The sequence below is a fragment of the Mustela lutreola genome, chromosome 6 (genome assembly GCF_030435805.1).
Source record: "Mustela lutreola isolate mMusLut2 chromosome 6, mMusLut2.pri, whole genome shotgun sequence".
NCBI classification, from domain to species: Eukaryota; Metazoa; Chordata; class Mammalia; order Carnivora; family Mustelidae; genus Mustela; species Mustela lutreola.
The window spans coordinates 96681716-96698896 of NC_081295.1; the positions used below are offsets into that span (position 1 = coordinate 96681716).

At 36.1% G+C, this 17181-nt stretch overlaps 1 protein-coding gene across 1 annotated transcript in view; it reads right to left on the bottom strand.

Moving 5' to 3' along the window:
- Positions 1-444: 444 nt before the first annotated feature.
- The window catches only part of CRISP2 (cysteine rich secretory protein 2), a 29009-nt gene continuing 12272 nt past the window's right edge, over positions 445-17181 (bottom strand). The window contains exons 5-10 of the mRNA XM_059176372.1: positions 11983-12099; positions 10848-10935; positions 6687-6832; positions 6171-6268; positions 3528-3616; positions 445-1017 (exon numbers count right to left, since the gene is read on the bottom strand). Coding sequence (XP_059032355.1) covers positions 890-1017; positions 3528-3616; positions 6171-6268; positions 6687-6832; positions 10848-10935; positions 11983-12099 — 666 coding nt within the window. The 3' untranslated portion in view covers positions 445-889. The remainder of the gene's footprint in view (positions 1018-3527; positions 3617-6170; positions 6269-6686; positions 6833-10847; positions 10936-11982; positions 12100-17181) is intronic.

Consider the following 17181-nt stretch of genomic DNA (forward strand, 5'->3'; position numbering starts at 1 on the left):
TTTAGATGTGTGTGTGTGTGTTTTCTCACCTATAAAATGGGCCTACTTCACCCTGTTGAAATCAGTCTTAAATGAGAATGTATGCAAAAATTTATAAATGATAAATCTCTCTGAAATATCATTATTTTTTTATAGAAGGCTATGTATGTATGCTATGTATATATGCACTCTTTTAATATATCAACCAAATCTATGAGGAGATTAAAATATCAAAAAATAAGAACTGAGTTGATTCCTATTTTTGTTAAAATTTAATTTTATAGGAAAATATTTTGGAAATTTTGTACTATATTATTATTTATATGGGCTGAATCTAGCTGGGATAAATTATAAATACTAGAAAATATTACACAAGAATCTCTCATGTGGTTGCTTACATAATTTTTTTACTCTAAAAGATAATTACTTTTGTTTAAAGAGGAGGTCATGAGACAAAGGTAGGTGTCAATCTTTGAATTTATTCTTTATTCAAGTAAAAAGTCATTTCACAGGAATAACAATGATGTTTCAGTCTTTTTTCTTTTCTTTCTTTCTTTCTTTTTTTTTTTTTTTTTTGCATGTTGTTTAAGGAAACATGTACTTCTCCATTTTAATCCAATGTTCTAGTGACCTAAGGTCTATGGTTATACAGTTTACAAAATTGTCAACTTAATTCAATTTGTTAAGTTTAAAGTACCAAATTTCTATCAAAGTCCAAAGTTGTCCTTATAGACTATGCTGCTTGTATAAATATCTGCATGAAAAGAGATTTCTATAGAGAGGAAAAAAAGATGAATTACTGAGTGGAACGATATTTGTAACTAACATGCCTACAATTTCTCCTGTGGTATGTTTCAATAAAATGTTGCAGCTCTCTTCACTTAGTCCTGTGCAATGCACACTGGGCGTCTCAGTAAATTTTGTTTTCACATAGGCAAGTTGCCTTGCACTTTTCCTTAAGCAATTCATGTCCACAACCAGCTGTTTTCTTCAAGGAATCACAGTTACTAAGGAGATCTTCAAACTCGCAACTGTTGGCTGTGACAAAAATAAATGAGTTCATTATCATTTTCCTCAATAGCAGCAAAATAATGCTGTACATTCAAAAGTGCATGAGACCATAAAGTTTGGACAAATCAAGTCAATATCACTTACACAATGATGGGCTTTCCGTTTCTTGTGAGAAATATCTTGTGAGCATGAGTTGAGCTCACTGATTAAACTATCACTTTTTATTTTGAACTTGGTGATATGTTTCCAAAATAAATTGACCTATTTCTCTTCTTTAGCCAATAAAGTTAAATAAATATAAATAAATCTCTCTACACCTTCAGTGTCTAATATCAGAACCACTAGTTCAATATAGATATTTAAATTTAAATTATTCTATATTAGATAAAGTAAAAAATTTAGTTCCTTAATCTTACTAGCCACATTTCAATATTCAAAGGCCACATGTGACTAGTTTACTTTTAAGACACATGCTGATACAGGACTTTTTCTTTATTTCATACTATTGAACAGCACTGGTTTAGACTCCAATGTTTGCTTCCTGGAGAAAGGAATTTCAATGGGAAGATAAAGATGCAAAACAATGATAACATGTCCCCTTTCCTTCTGGTATTTCTTTCTGGATCCTCCCCAGAGCCCACAAACTCAACAAATCTCAAACTAAACTCATCATACTACCTGTATGACTGACAATTCTTGGGTATGTTCTTCCTGTAAACCCCTTCACCCCCATCTCTCCACATCCCCACCAACAATATCAGAGAAATGGCTCTCTAACTACTCAGTAATTTAGACCACAAACTGGATCAGTTGGACGTCCTTCTTCCCTACTTCTTCCCTACTTCCCTACTTCCATATTTCCCTAAGGAGTACTTCTCCCTACAGCACTCAATCAGCACAGGTAACAAACATTGGCTATTCTATTCCTTATATTCCAACCCCATCCAATTCTCTTCATTATTTTGTCAGTAATGTGGTAGAGAGATTTTTTTTTAAACCCATAGTCAAACAGTTTTCTAGCTGACTTCCATCTAATTGTTTTTCTATACTATTGCTAGAAAGCTCTTTATAAAACATGGTTACAACCCTGTCACTCTTTTGTTTAAAATATTGATAATAGGATAAATTATAAGCTTATTCCCAAATAGCATTCAGCAGAGCTATTAATATATAAATTTTTTTTCCTTCTTTAGCTGATTTATATTCTAAATAATATTCTGAATAATAGCTATATAATTCAGTCAGTAAGAATGATAACTAAAGTTGAATGCATTTGAAAGTTAAAAATCTCAGTGAATGAGCTTCATTCAATTCTATTATTCACAATAATTTTAATACAAGTATCCCAGCTATAAAACGCTGAGCCATGCATGATACGCTCTAGTTCCATCCATGTTGTCGCAAATGGCAAGATTTCATTTCTTTTGATGGCTGCATAGTATTCCATTGTGTATATATACCACATCTTCTTGATCCATTCATCTGTTGATGGACATCTAGGTTCTTTCCATAGTTTGGCTATTGTGGACATTGCTGCTATAAACATTCGGGTACACGTGCCCCTTTGGGGGCTTAAGTGGGTACGAGAAGAATAAATGAAAGATAATGGGATTGGGAGGGAGACAAACCATAAGTGACTCTTAATCTCACAAAACAAACTGAGGGTTGCTGGGGGGAGGAGGTTTGGGAGAAGGGGGTGGGATTATGGACATTGGGGAGGGTATGTGCTTTGGTGAGTGCTGTGAAGTGTGTAAACCTGGTGATTCACAGACCTGTACCCCTGGGAATAAAAATATATGTTTATAAAAAATAAAAAATTATATATAAAAAAAAAAGCTGATCTATTTTTACCTGTATTCATTGCAACTTTAGAAATTATGTATGCAAAATTTATTTTCTCCCTTTTTGCAACAGTATTTTTGTGGTCTCTGTATATATGTACCACTATATACGGATTTGATTTTGTCATTAAAAATGTGCAGTAATGACAATGTTGTTGACTGAGGAAAAAAAAATGCAGTAGACTACTATCAAATTATAAAGAAAGTGATTATTAAATTAAACACTATGATTCCAATTTTACTATAGAAAAAAAGAGGTAGTTAGCATAATAAACTCATTAGCACAAAAGTAGTATAATATTTGATTTGCCTGTCTAAATTCAGATATAATGTGATCTTATATGCATAGATTTGCTTTTCATAATAGGACTTTTGACACAATCATACTAACTTTATCTGAACTATTTGCCAGAAATATGTATAATTAATATTAATAGCTATGCCTAGTAACAAAAATATGTGAATGGTAGATCTTTCATTATCTTACATATGGCAATATTCTTTTCATTACAAATAATATGTAGGTTACTAAAGTGTGTAAAATGTTTACATAAACATGCTGTGTTGAGTAACATATTTGTCTTCTGCATAATGATATTATTTAAACTGATTACTTTAGGAGATTTCTCAACCCACAAAAAGAAAATAAAATATCAACTTTTTATTATAATAGCAAGGTGATCACTTCAAACTTACTGCATAGTCCATTGTCACAGTTACCAGGGCAACTGGCACAAGGTGTCCCTTGTTGATAAGGGGTATTCTTTTTACTCACGTTATTGCCACTGAAATTTAAAATACATAATGTCAAATACTTTTCACTTTATAATTTAATTTATACTCCTCGAGGGCAGTATAAATTACCAAACATACATGACTACAGATGTTTTCAGTTATGTTAAAAAACTTAAAAATTATAATGCCCAGTGAGTAATTCAGGTAACATTCAAATTAAGAAACTGCTTCACATATTGACCAATTTCCTTGACTATAATTCTTCAGATTGAGCAACTAAATTAGAGTAATTAGAGTCTAAAGTTTTCAAAGTATATTTCAACGTGGTCCCACTTTCTTCATGTCCTAGCAGACTTGGTCAAACTGGCAAGGCAGTATAGCCCAATGTGTTAGCTAGAGGTAGAATATATCCCCTAGGAAGACAAAAGAGCTCTTGGGAGGCAGGTAGTTGCAGTTTGGAAAAGAATATTTAATGTTACAATATCATTTTATATTTGAAAGATAATAAAATACCAAATTTCTTAGATATAATCTAAAAACAGGAAACTCCAGTATATATATACATATATAAATGTACTTCACCTTCTAGATGAGGGCAGGGATATTTGAGTTAAGTTATTGGTGTGTGTTTCTGGGACAGGCAGAGAGAGAGAAGGAAATTTGTGAATTTCTAGAGGTATGTGAGACATTTTTAAACTTACCAAACAGGGAATGTTCACTCAAAAATTTTGACAAGCATGGATATCCAGGGTGTAATAACATTACAGTGACTAACTTACAACTTGCTGATGATCATTACCTCTGAGCCATTTAATTTATTTGAATTACAAGTGAGTCCAAATCTCAGTAGTGTCAAGTGGGCCAAGAACACAAGGTCATGCATCTGAATCTCTCCATGCACAGAACATAACGACCATGTGTGAGCCCCTGGAAAAATGTGAAATAAGACACAAACATGCTCTGGAAGTTCTCTCACCCCTGCTTTTCCTCATTATTCACTCCAACTCTCACTTCAGATGACTGGCTCCATACTCTCCTCTCTCAGAGCCAGCCAATGAGTTTGCGTGCATTTTTTTAGGACCTCTCAATTCTTTCTACTAAACCTTAGGGCTTGGAGGAAAATGATGTTGGAGGTCATACCTCTCACTCTGTAGAATCACATGCTTGGATTATCTACAGTCTCAAAACAAATCCTGTAGGAGCCTTGGTTCTAGGGATCTCCCTGTCTCCAGTGGCACGAAAGTTCAAGCATTAAAAGAATTTAAGATTAACAGGTAAATTGAGATTAGATCTTCAGTATATCCACAGAATTTATTATGGGTAAATTCAGACATAATCCTTGATAGAAAGAACATATTTTCTGCTATAGGTCAAGACCTTAAAAAATGGTTCATTGTGGAGATTTTGTGAAAACTGAAAAACAAAGACTGAAGATTTTTTTTTTTTCTGGACTCTGAAGTATATTAACGATCTCTTGAAAAACCTTTGAGATGCAAAAGAATGAGTAATCTGTGAGGAAATAATGTGGGTGATTTTTTAAATTAATAGGATAAGGGATATTTTAGCAGGAGAAATGGAAATCACAATCTTCCATCCCCTTCTTGCCACTCCACGACCATCCCTTGCTTAGCCATCAGGCTGCAAGGTAGTGTAAAGTTAGTGAGAACTGATGATATCAAATCTAGAGTAGTGAGCCCAAGGCAAAGGTGACTGAGAAAAAAGATGCTACTTTGTAACTAAGGAAAGAGAGTTTCAGATTTTATATTTGGGAGTTGAGAACTTGGTCTCTTCCCTGAGAAGTTGAATGTATCTCAACTTAAAAGGCATTTCCATGATCCCAGAGTCCTGGGATTGGGCCCCACATCGGGCTCTCTGCTCAACAGGAAGCCTGCTTCCTTTCCTCTCTCTCTGCCTGCCTCTCTGCCTACTTGTGATCTCTGTCTATCAAATAAATAAATAAAATCTTTAAAAAAAAAAAGGGCATTTTCAAAGATGTATTCCTTTTGGATGGACCTAAAAGGGTATTATGTTAAGTGAAGCAAGTTAGAGAAATACAGACACCATAGGATGGACAAAATAGTTGAAAGGTAGGGGTGATACAGGCTCCCAGTTATGGAAAAAGTAAGTCATGGGGATAAAAAGTACAGCATAGGGATAATAGTCAATAGGACTGAAATAGTCATAATAACATGGGACACCTGGGTGGCTCAGTTGGTTAAGCATCTGCGTTTGGCTCAGGTCATTATCCCAGGGTCAGTGGGGAGACTGCTTCTCCCTCTGCCTGCCACTCCCCTTGCCTGTGCTCTCTCTCTGACAAATACTTAAAAAAATTAAAAAGTAGCTATAATAGCATCGTATGGTGACTGCTGATAGCTACTCTTGCAGTGAGCATAGTATAAAGTATAGACCTGTCACTATGTTATACACCTAAAACTAATGTGACATTGTATATGGACTATGCATTAATTTTAAAAAATGAAAAAAAATTATTCTTTCCCTTTACTGAAATATGTTTTATGTTCTAATTTTTTTTACTATAAAAGAATTTTAAAATACTAAATTGCACATAGGATTATTGCATGAAACTCTAAAGTGTATACTTACGCAGGACAATATTGGCAAACATAGTAGTATTTTAGATTCTCTTGATTGGGACAATAGGCAATTCCACATCCAACATGGTAAGTAGAGTACCAAACGAGCTACAATTCCAAAAGGGAATATATGAGAGTACATTCAAGATGAGGGAAAATATTAAAAGAATAGTAGCAACTATAAAACTGAAAAAAATGATACTATTATAGCTTGTAGCCAAGTACCTTTTGAAAATATTTACAATTATTGAAGAAAATCACAAATTTTAAGATATTAAATCTTAACATGCCTTCACTATTTTATCCATTTCTAATTTTGAGAAAGTACGGAGTATGCTTCCTTACCAAGAGTTTTGCAAGTGATGGAAAAAAAAAAAGACAACTCTAGATGAGGTACCAGCTAACGTCAGGACTGTAATATCTATTCATGCTCTTACCCAAATTGAACATTGGACTTGGTGATAATTTAGAGATGCTTTCATATTAGAGCATTTGTGGTCAAAGTATTTTCATTTGCTTGTCTTACCTGGGTGTAATGTCCAACAACTGCATTGGAACTCTTAGGTCCTACACCATAGACAAAATTATGGCGCTCATCATACCAGCTTTGGATTGCATCTGACCACGGAGCAGGGTAACTTGACATATAGAGATTCTCACCACATTTTGTACCTAAAGATAAATGGATCATTCTTGAGGAAGCAATAAAGTATTCAATGGCAAAAGAAATCAACTATATGAACACAAGGATGGGGGCGCCTAGGTGGTTCAGTGGGTTAAAGCCTCTGCCTTCAGCTCAGGTCATGATCCCAGCATCCTGGGATCGAACCCCCGCATTGGGCTCTCTGCTCCGCAGAGAGCCTGCTTCCTTCTCTTTCTCTGCCTGCCTACTTGTGATCTCTGTCTGTCAAATAAAATAAAATCTTAAAACAAAACAAAGCAAAACACAAGGGTGTTGCCCTTCAAACACAGTGCCTATACTTATAACTCATAATACTTAGTTAAAGTATTCCATTCTTCTCAGCTCTAAAGCTGAATAGAAGACAGATCTATCTAGGGACACCTGGGTAGGCTACTAGGTTAAGAGGCTGACTCTTGATGTGCTCAGGCCATGATCTCAGGTCTTGAGATCTAGTCTTGCATCAGGCTCTCCACTCAGCAGGGAGTCTTCTTGAGAATTCTCTCCGTCCACCTTCACCATTCTATCTAAAATGAACAAATAAATCTTTAAAAAAAACCTCTTTAGGACACTGAGGCTGGCATCAACATGCAAAACTTTGCACAGGTTAAGAAGACTTTATGCTTCAAAAATCTTCTGGAGTTTCAGAATGCATTTTTTTTTCAGGCTAAATTCTTCACATTGTATTGACTCCTATGCTCTCAGCTTTGTATCATAAATTCGTGAAAGGTAGTGAACAACTTTTATTCCTTTTCTCCTCCTCTCATCCATCTTCACCAGAGATTTTTCACATATTGGACCCTGTTCTAAATGTTTATAATTATGATTTTGTGTGAAATTGGTAAAAAGAGTTCTACAGGCAGTCTGTAAGAGCCTCAATTTATAGGCATCTGACATCAGGAGGAATGGCAGATTTCAAAGCTTTTGGAGTCTTTCTTAATCACTAAATCAGAATGTCATAGGCCAGTCTTCCTCAGAGAATTAGCCAAGAGCCTTGCAGGTGACATTAGAAAGATGGGGAGGTAGGGAGCCCCAGACTCTCATTTCCCTAACAAATACACATATTCAGAAACAATTTCCAAACAAATTGCCCTTTGTGGGAAAACTAACCGAGAGACTCCTAGATCATCGGAGAATATGAACCCAGACTCACTGAAGTCTGTAGGGAAACTGGGACACCCTTTCGCTAGAATGCCTACCCTCAGCACAGTGCTTCCCCTATGATCAGGAAGAGGTCTCTTAGCTCTCATCTTCTCCTAGGGGAAGGTAGGTGTTGGTTCTTGTGTCCAGCATCCCAACCTTCCCTAAGGAAATTCCCCAGAGATGGCTGGCTTCTCTCTTGGTAGTCTTGGAGTTCTGACAGTCAGGCACGGGCTAGTCATCTGGAGGAGAATGGAGATGCTGGCTTTAGCTGGTAGTTACCATATCTCCTCCCCTTGGCTTAGTTCTTAGTTCTCAGCTTCCTCCTGGGGAAGCAAAGAGTTGATTGGTGTGCCCATTGCTCCAATTTATGCCTAAAGAACTGACATCAGCCTTGCTTGTCTTAAAGCTCTGAAGGGTTTGGCATAGTTTCAGTGTTACTCCATGGGGGAGAACAGAGATGGTGGTTTGGATTGGTAGATGCCATTTCTCAGCTCCTCAGCACAGCACACTGTGAGCAAGTGCCATATCTACCTGTTTCTCCCTGGAGTGAGAAAAAGTTGGCCTGGGCATCCAGTGCCACAAACATTCCAGATGCCCAGAAAATTGACTTCTGACTTGCCTCTCTGAAAATGTTATCAGATCTAGCATAACCAAGATGAGCATAGAGATTTGGGTTCATAAATGCTAAAGCTTCCCTTCCTTGTTCAGCACAGAATAAGCAGATTAAAAAATCCAAACTTCTAGCCTCTTCCTGAGTAGAGAAAGAGTTGGATGGAATGCCTAAAGATCCATCTCTTTCAGGAGGCTGCCTGAGAAATTGATTACAGATCTTTTCTGACCACAGTTTGATTGGACATTCTCCAAAGATGCACAAATGGCCAACTGGTATGTGAAAAGGTGCTCAGTGCTGCTAAACATAGGGAAATACAAATGAAAACCACAATGAGACCTTTCAAGAAGTCTTTTCTGGAGGAAAAAAAAAAACCTGACAACAAGTGATGATAAAGATGTGAAAAAAATTGGAATGCTGTATACTTTTGTTGGGCATAAAAAATGGGATAGTTCTTGTGGAAAAAAACAGAGGTTCCTCAAAAAATTAAATTTAGAACTGCCAATGATCCAGTAATACTACTTCTGGGTATTTATCCAAAAAAATTGAAATCAGGGTTTTGCAGCAATATTAGCATTCTTCATATTCATTGCAGCATTCTTCACAATAGCCTATATATGGAAACATAAAATCTGCGGACAGATGAGTGGATGGACAAAATGACACCCATATATACACAACGGCTTTCATTTCTCTTTAAAAAAGAAGGAAATTCTGCAACACTTGCGTGAGACACTATGGATGAATCTTGAAAACATGATATTAAGTGAAAAAATCCAGTCACAGAAACACAACTACCACATGATTCCCTTTATATGAAGCACATAAAATAACGAAATTCATAGAACCAAAGAGTAGAACAGTAATAGATAAGGATGGGGGGAAGGAGAAATGGAAAATTGCCAATCAATGGGAATAAAGGTTCATTCATAAAGATGAATAAGTTCTAGATTAATAACTTCTGCTGCAGGACATTGTACCTAATGTCAGTAATATCATACAGTACACTTATTTGTTAAAAGTGTAAGTCTCATGAAGTGTTCTTACCACAATAAAGAAAATAACTTGTTGCCCAGAAACTTTTCTTGATCTTTTCAACCTCTCAATTATGAATTACATTTTGGTAGCTTAAAATATAATGTCTATGTGTTGCTTAAAGAGAATATAAAATATTTTTGTCTATGTCAAAAAGAAACTAAGAATTTAATAGTAGACTTGCATCTCTAAGACCATTTGTTTTAATCTTCTACTGAATGCAGTCATTCTTTTCATAATTTCATTAACAGAGCAGCATCAACCGTATAAGTAAATAATGTGATTAAATTACAGGTAAAAATTTGTTGCTTTCAAATTGAGCCTGCCTATATGTATATTATGATTGAAAATATAAACAAATATTTTATTGTAAGGTTTATGCATAAAACATTTTTTCTTTTATGGTGTTTATAATATTTGACAAGAATTCAAAAATTAAAAATGAATCAACATACCAAAATATCATAATTTTTTAAAATTTAAGAATTTTTAGAGCAATATTCACAAAATTCAGGAACAAATCACCATAATTCAGTATATTTTATGAATACAAAAGAAGAGTTATGAAAACATCAGATAGCTACACAGGATTACAAAAAGGAGCAGTGGATTAGAAATAATTAAGGCTGGTTAACTTTCCAATATATGACACACTTCAGATTGTGACTTGGGGAAGTCATTCTTCCCCTGTCCTCATCTTCTCATCTTTAAATTTGGAGAAATGATACATGACTTATTGACTCATGAGCTGGTTGAAACAAAAAAGTGGAGTATTGTTTCAAATATCATTTGCATAATGTAAATAATCAACAAGCACAAAATGGTACCTATAATTCTCTCTCCTTCTACAGATACTCCTTCTACAGATACTTTGATAGTTCTTAAGAACATAGGGACACTTGGGTGGCTCAGTTGGTTAAGCATCCAACTCTTGATTTCCACTCAGGTCATGATCTCAGGGTCATGAAATCAAGCCCCATGTAAGCCTCCACACTTGGCATGGAACCTGCTTTTCCTCTGCCTTTTCCTCTGCCCCTCCTCCCTTACTCATATTCTCTCTCTTTCTCAGAACAAAAATAAAAGTATATAAATAGAGCAGTATAAACAATGTTTGTTCTCTAAGTCTTCTTATAACATCCCGGAATGTTCCATTCTATCTGATTTTTTCAATATTATTTTATTTGTTCATCTATTCAAAAAAAATTTACTCATTTACATACTGGTTTTTCGATCCTCTGGCACACTGTGTTCCAAAGTGCACTTGTTTGCCCACTTTTGTGCATTTGCTGCTGCTTCTCTGTTCCATTCCTAAATGTCACAAGAAAAAAAATATACACTTAAAAATTCAACTCCTATGAAGCATATCGTTTATAATCTGATTGGTAGGTTGATTTGCACTACTTTAAACTTCTATAGATAATTATCTGATCATCAGTGGTATGCAAAGACCTTTTTGGTAGGGGTATATAGGCGTGTGTGCATTTATTTGCTCCGGTGCCAATTTCCACATGAAGAGAAGTTCATAAATGATGAATAGATAGAGATAGATAAATATCTAACATAATATCTGGCAATTTATTATAGTACAGGAACAACATGCAAGATTTTTAGTAATGGGGTTACTCTAAATACTCAACTTGTGAAGTCTTTGAATTATATTTCCTTAGTAATAAGCGGGCCTAGATTATTCCCAATTTCAGTTGTAGCCCATTGGTTTCAAATGGGAGATAGTCTAGCATTTATGAACCATGCTGTGGAAAGTGGGCTCTTATTTACCCACAGGACTCTTCAGAGCCTGAGTCTGAGCCTCACATTGGGCATAGAGATTAATTAAAAAGAATAAAATACATGAAAGAAAGGGACCTCCTTTATTTTAGACTAGGGCAGATAGTGACAAAAAGTACAATGGCCTCACATTTGATGTCTGAAGATCTGGCTCTAATGTTGCCTTCCTGACTGAATATCCCTACAAATTTGACAGATTATTTAACCAGTAAAAAGGAAAATTTTTCTGCCATGCCCATAACACAGCTCAGATGAAATAGCAGAATAGAAGAAAAACTTTGTAAGCACAAAGTTCGTAAGAAATCCCTGCTCTGGGGCACCTGAGTGGCTCAGTGAGTTAAAGCCTCTGCCTTCGGTTCAGGTCATGATCCCAGAATCCTGGGATGGAGTCCCGCATCAGGCTCTCTGCTTGGTGGGGAGCCTGCCTCCCCCTCTATCTCTGCCTATCTCTCTGCCTACTTGTGATCTCTGTCTATCAAATAAATAAATTTTAAAAAAATAAAAAAGAAAAGAAATCCCTGCTCTTATCACTGCTAGCTCACACCATTAGCCCTTATCATTGCCTCTTACCATCTTTAGCATGTTGCTGGCAGGTGGAGAGACTGATTTCCTTAGTTCATTGTGTTTATTTACAATATCTTTTTGGATTTGCGTTTGAGTGGTTAGCAAAGCAGTAAAGGATGGATCCTAAAAGGAAATAAAAATTAAGGTTATCTTCTTAACATTTATTAAAGTTGCATTTAAGAATGAATAAGCAAATTCAAAGGAACAAAGATTTTAAGAGCATTCAGTTCAAGTCAATATTAGTTGTTAAGCATTGCCAATGAACCTGAGCCAAAGCTATGACAAATAGAAAAGAAATCATTTGAAGCTTTGAGAAGGAGGGTGAAATTCATGGCATAACAAATTAAAATCTCCTCTGAAGCTACAGATTGTTAATCAGATTCTCTACTTTCTACCTTATATGGTTTCCTGGACCTTCTCTATGATTCTTGTAGACATATGAGTGATAATATTTTATAACCACAAAGGCACACAACAGGGACTTTAAGACATATTCATTCATATTTGATCAGGTTGCAGCAGGTGGGATCAGAGTGGAGTTCAAGATTCACCCTAGACTTTAAGTGAACTTTGACCTGATATAGTCTGTATTTAAAGAAATATTTTTTTTTAAAGATTTTATTTATTTATTTGACAGAGAGAGATCACAGTAGGTAGAGAGGCAGGAAGAAAGAGGGGAAGGGAAGGAAGCAGGCCCCTGCTGAGCAGAGAGCCCGACGCGGGACTCGATCCCAGGACCCTGAGATCACGACCTGAGCCGAAGGCAGCGGCTTAACCCACTGAGCCACCCAGGCGCCCCTTTAAAGAAATATTTTTTTTGGAATGTATTTAGAGAAAGAATGTTCAGGAGTTCAAATTTCATTCAATACCCTAGTAAACTTATTCCTATTACAGTAGATATTATTATCTATTTTATTATAATCTGTATTTCTGAATACCAAATAAGTTTTCACCCAGTGGCAGAATTCTCTGGTCTGATGAGTTCTAGTCCTACTAGTCTCTGGTCCTGGGATATCTTCCTGTATGCCCGGAATTACAGATAGGGAAACAGCAATGACCAGAGTTCCTCACATTCAAGAGATTTTCTGATCAAGAGATAAACATTTTATACGGGAACCTACCCTCCAGTCGTTGAAAGGATGACTGATCTTGGTCTTGGGATTATTTAAGCAATGTAGTTTATTCAATTTAAAAGGTTTGAATTCAAGAGGTAGGCTTCACATATCAAGCATTTTTGAGCATGAATAAGAAAGCAAAACAAACACTAAGACTTTTAGAGGTAGATTTTTTTAATGTAAAAAATAAGTATAACTTTATCATGCAGTAAGGATGAAAATTAAATGTGGTGATATATGAAGTAGTGCTAATTTAAAGTTATGTTTTGTTAGTTCTCCTTAAGATCGCACTGAAGCATATTAAAAGAAATGGGAAACGATCTTGTGGAGAGAGGACTATCATTAGCTTCTTAAATCACAGACCATTGCATTCATTAGAAAAATAACTCAAGCATAACATGTATTTTTAACTTTTTGGTGGTCAAATTAAAAAAGTAAAAGAATCAAGTGATATTAATTTATTTTATAATTTTTAAAAATGTTGTTTCATCATGATAAGTGCACTCTTTAATCCCCGTCACCTATTTCCACCATCCCCTCACCCACATCCCTCTGGTAACAATCTATTTGTTCTGTATAGTTAATAGTCTATTTCTTGTTTTTTCTCTCTTTTTCTCTTCACATTTGTTTTGCTTCTTAAATTCCACATATAAGTGAGATCATATACTATTTGTCTTTCTCTGTCTTATTTTGCTTAGCATTGTACTCTCTAGCTGTATCTGTATTGTTGCAAATGGCAAGATTTCATTCTTTTTATGGCTGAATAATATTTCATTATATATGTACACAGTATATACATTATATATACATATATACACATACACATTATTCTATCTATCATCTAGCTATCTACCTAACTACCATCCACATATATCACATCTTAATCCACTCATCTATCAGCGGACATGTGGGCTGCTTCCATAGTTTGGCTATTGTAAATGATGCTGCAAGAAACATAGAGGAGCATATATCTTTTCTAACTATTGTTTTGATATACTTTGTGTAAATATCCAGTAATGAAATTACCGAATCATATGGAAATTCTATTTTTAATTTTTTGGGGAAACCTCCATATAATTTTCCACAGTGGCTGTACCAGTTTGCATTCCCAACAATGGTGCACAATTGTTTCTTTTTCTCTAAATCTTTGCCACTAAGTTGTTTTTTGTGCTATTGATTTTAGACATTTTGACAGGTGTGAGGTGACATCTCATTGTGATTTTGATTTCTATTCCCATGATGATGAGTGCTGCTGAGCATCTTTTCACCTGTCCATTGGCCATCTGTAGGCCTTCTTTGGAAAATGTTTGTTCATGTCTTCTATCCATTTTTTAAAATTTTTTATTTTTTATAAACATATATTTTTATCCCCAGGGGTACACGTCTCTGAATCACCAGGTTTACACACTTCACAGAACTCACCAATGCACATACACTCCCCAATGTCCATAATCCCACCCCCTTCTCCCAACCCCCCTCCCCCAGCAACCCTCAGTTTGTTTTGTGAGATTAAGAGTCACTTATGGTTTGTCTCCCTCCCAATCCCATCTTGTTTCATTGATTCGTCTTCTACCCATTTAAGACCCCGTGTTGCATCACCACTTCCTCATATCAGGGAGATCATATGATAGTTGTCTTTCTCTGCTTGACTTATTTCGCTAAGCACGATATGCTCTAGTTCCATCCATGTTGTCGCAAATGGCAAGATTCCATTTCTTTTGATGGCTGCAAAGTATTCCATTGTGTATATATACCACATCTTCTTGATCCATTCATCTGTTGATGGACACCTAGATTCTTTCCATAGTTTGGCGATTGTGGACATTGCTGCTATAAACATTCAGGTGCACGTGCCCCTTTGGATCACTACGCTTGTATCTTTAGGGTAAATACCCAGTAGTGCAATTGCTAGGTCATAGGGCAGTTCTATTTTGAACATTTTGAGGAACCTCCATGCTGTTTTCCAGAGTGGCTACACCAGCTTGCATTCCCACCAACACTGTAGGAGGGTTCCCCTTTCTCCGCATCCTCGCCAGCATCTGTCATTTCCTGACTTGTTGATTTTAGCCATTCTGATTGGTGTGAGGTGATATCTCATTGTGGTTTTGGTTTGGATTTCCTCGATGCCGAGTGATATGGAGCACTTTTTCATGTGTCTGTTGGCCATCTGGATGTCTTCTTTGCAGAAATGTCTGTTCATGACCTCTGCCCATTTCTTGATTAGATTATTTGTTCTTTGGGTGTTGAGTTTGCTAAGTTCTTTATAGATTCTGGACACTAGTCCTTTATCTGATATGTCGTTTGCAAATATCTTCTCCCATTCTGTCAGTTGTCTTTTGATTTTGTTAACTGTTTCCTTTGCTGTGCAAAAGCTTTTGATCTTGATGAAATCCCAATAGTTCATTTTTGCCCTTGCTTCCCTTGCCTTTGGCGTTGTTCCTAGGAAGATGTTGCTGCGGCAGAGGTCGAAGAGGTTGCTGCCTGTGTTCTCCTCAAGGATTTTGATGGATTCCTTTTGCACATTGAGGTCCTTCATCCATTTTGAGTCTATTTTTGTGTGTGGTGTAAGGAAATGGTCCAATTTCATTTTTATGCATGTGGCTGTCCAATTTTCCCAGCACCATTTATTGAAGAGGCTGTCTTTTTTTCCATTGGACATTCTTTCCTGCTTTGTCGAAGATTAGTTGACCATAGAGTTGAGGGTCTATTTGTGGGCTCTCTATTCTGTTCCATTGATCTATGTGTCTGTTTTTGTGCCAGTACCATGCTGTCTTGATGATGACAGCTTTGTAATAGAGCTTGAAGTCTGGAATTGTGATGCCACCAACGTTGGCTTTCTTTTTCAATATCCCTCTGGCTATTCGAGGTCTTTTCTGGTTCCATAAATTTTAGAATTATTTGTTCCATTTCTTTGAAAAAGATGGATGGTACTTTGATAGGAATTGCATTAAATGTGTAGATTGCTTTAGGTAGCATAGACATTTTCACAATATTTATTCTTCCAATACAGGAGCATGGAACTTTTTTCCATTTCTTTGTGTCTTCCTCAATTTCTTTCATGAGTACTTTATAGTTTTCTGAGTATAGATTCTGTGCCTCTTTGGTTAGGTTTATTCCTAGGTATCTTATGGTTTTGGGTGTAATTGTAAATGGGATGGACTCATTAATTTTCTTTCTTCTGTCTTGTTATTGGTGTAGAGAAATGCAACTGATTTCTGTGCATTGATTTTTATACCCTGACACTTTACTGAATTCCTGTACAAGTTCTAGCAGTTTTGGAGTGGAGTCTTTTGGGTTTTCCACATATAGTATCATATCACCTGCGAAGAGTGATAATTTGACTTCTTCTTTGCTGATTTGGATGCCTTTAATTTCCTTTTGTTGTCTGATTGCTGAGGCTAGGACCTCTAGTACTATGTTGAATAGCAGTGGTGATAATGGACATCCCTGCCGTGTTCCTGACCTTAGCGGAAAAGCGTTCAGTTTTTCTCCATTGAGAATGATATTTGCAGTGAGTTTTTCATAGATGGCTTTGATGATATTGAGGTATGTTCCCTCTATCCCTACACTTTGAAGAGTTTTGATCAGGAAGGGATGCTGTACTTTGTCAAATGCTTTTTCAGCATCTATTGAGAGTAGCATATGGTTCTTGTTCTTTCTTCTATTGATGTGTTGTATCTCATACACTGATTTGCGGATGTTGAACTAACCTTGCAACCCTGGAATAAATCCCACTTGGTCGTGGTGAATAATCCTTTTAATGTACTGTTGAATCCTATTGGCTAGTATTTTGGTGAGAATTTTCGCATCTGTGTTCATCAAGGATATTGGTCTATAGCTCTCCTTTTTTATGGGATCCTTGTCTGGTTTTGTGATCAAGGTGATGCTGGCCTCATAAAAAGAGTTTGGAAGTTTTCCTTCCATTTCTATTTTTTGGAACAGTTTCAGGAGAATAGGAATTAGTTCTTCTTTAAATGTTTGGTAGAATTCCCCTGGGAAGCCATCTGGCCCTGGGCTTTTGTTTGTTTGGAGATTTTTAATGACTGTTTCAATCTCCTTACTGGTTATGGGTCTGTTCAGGCTTTTTATT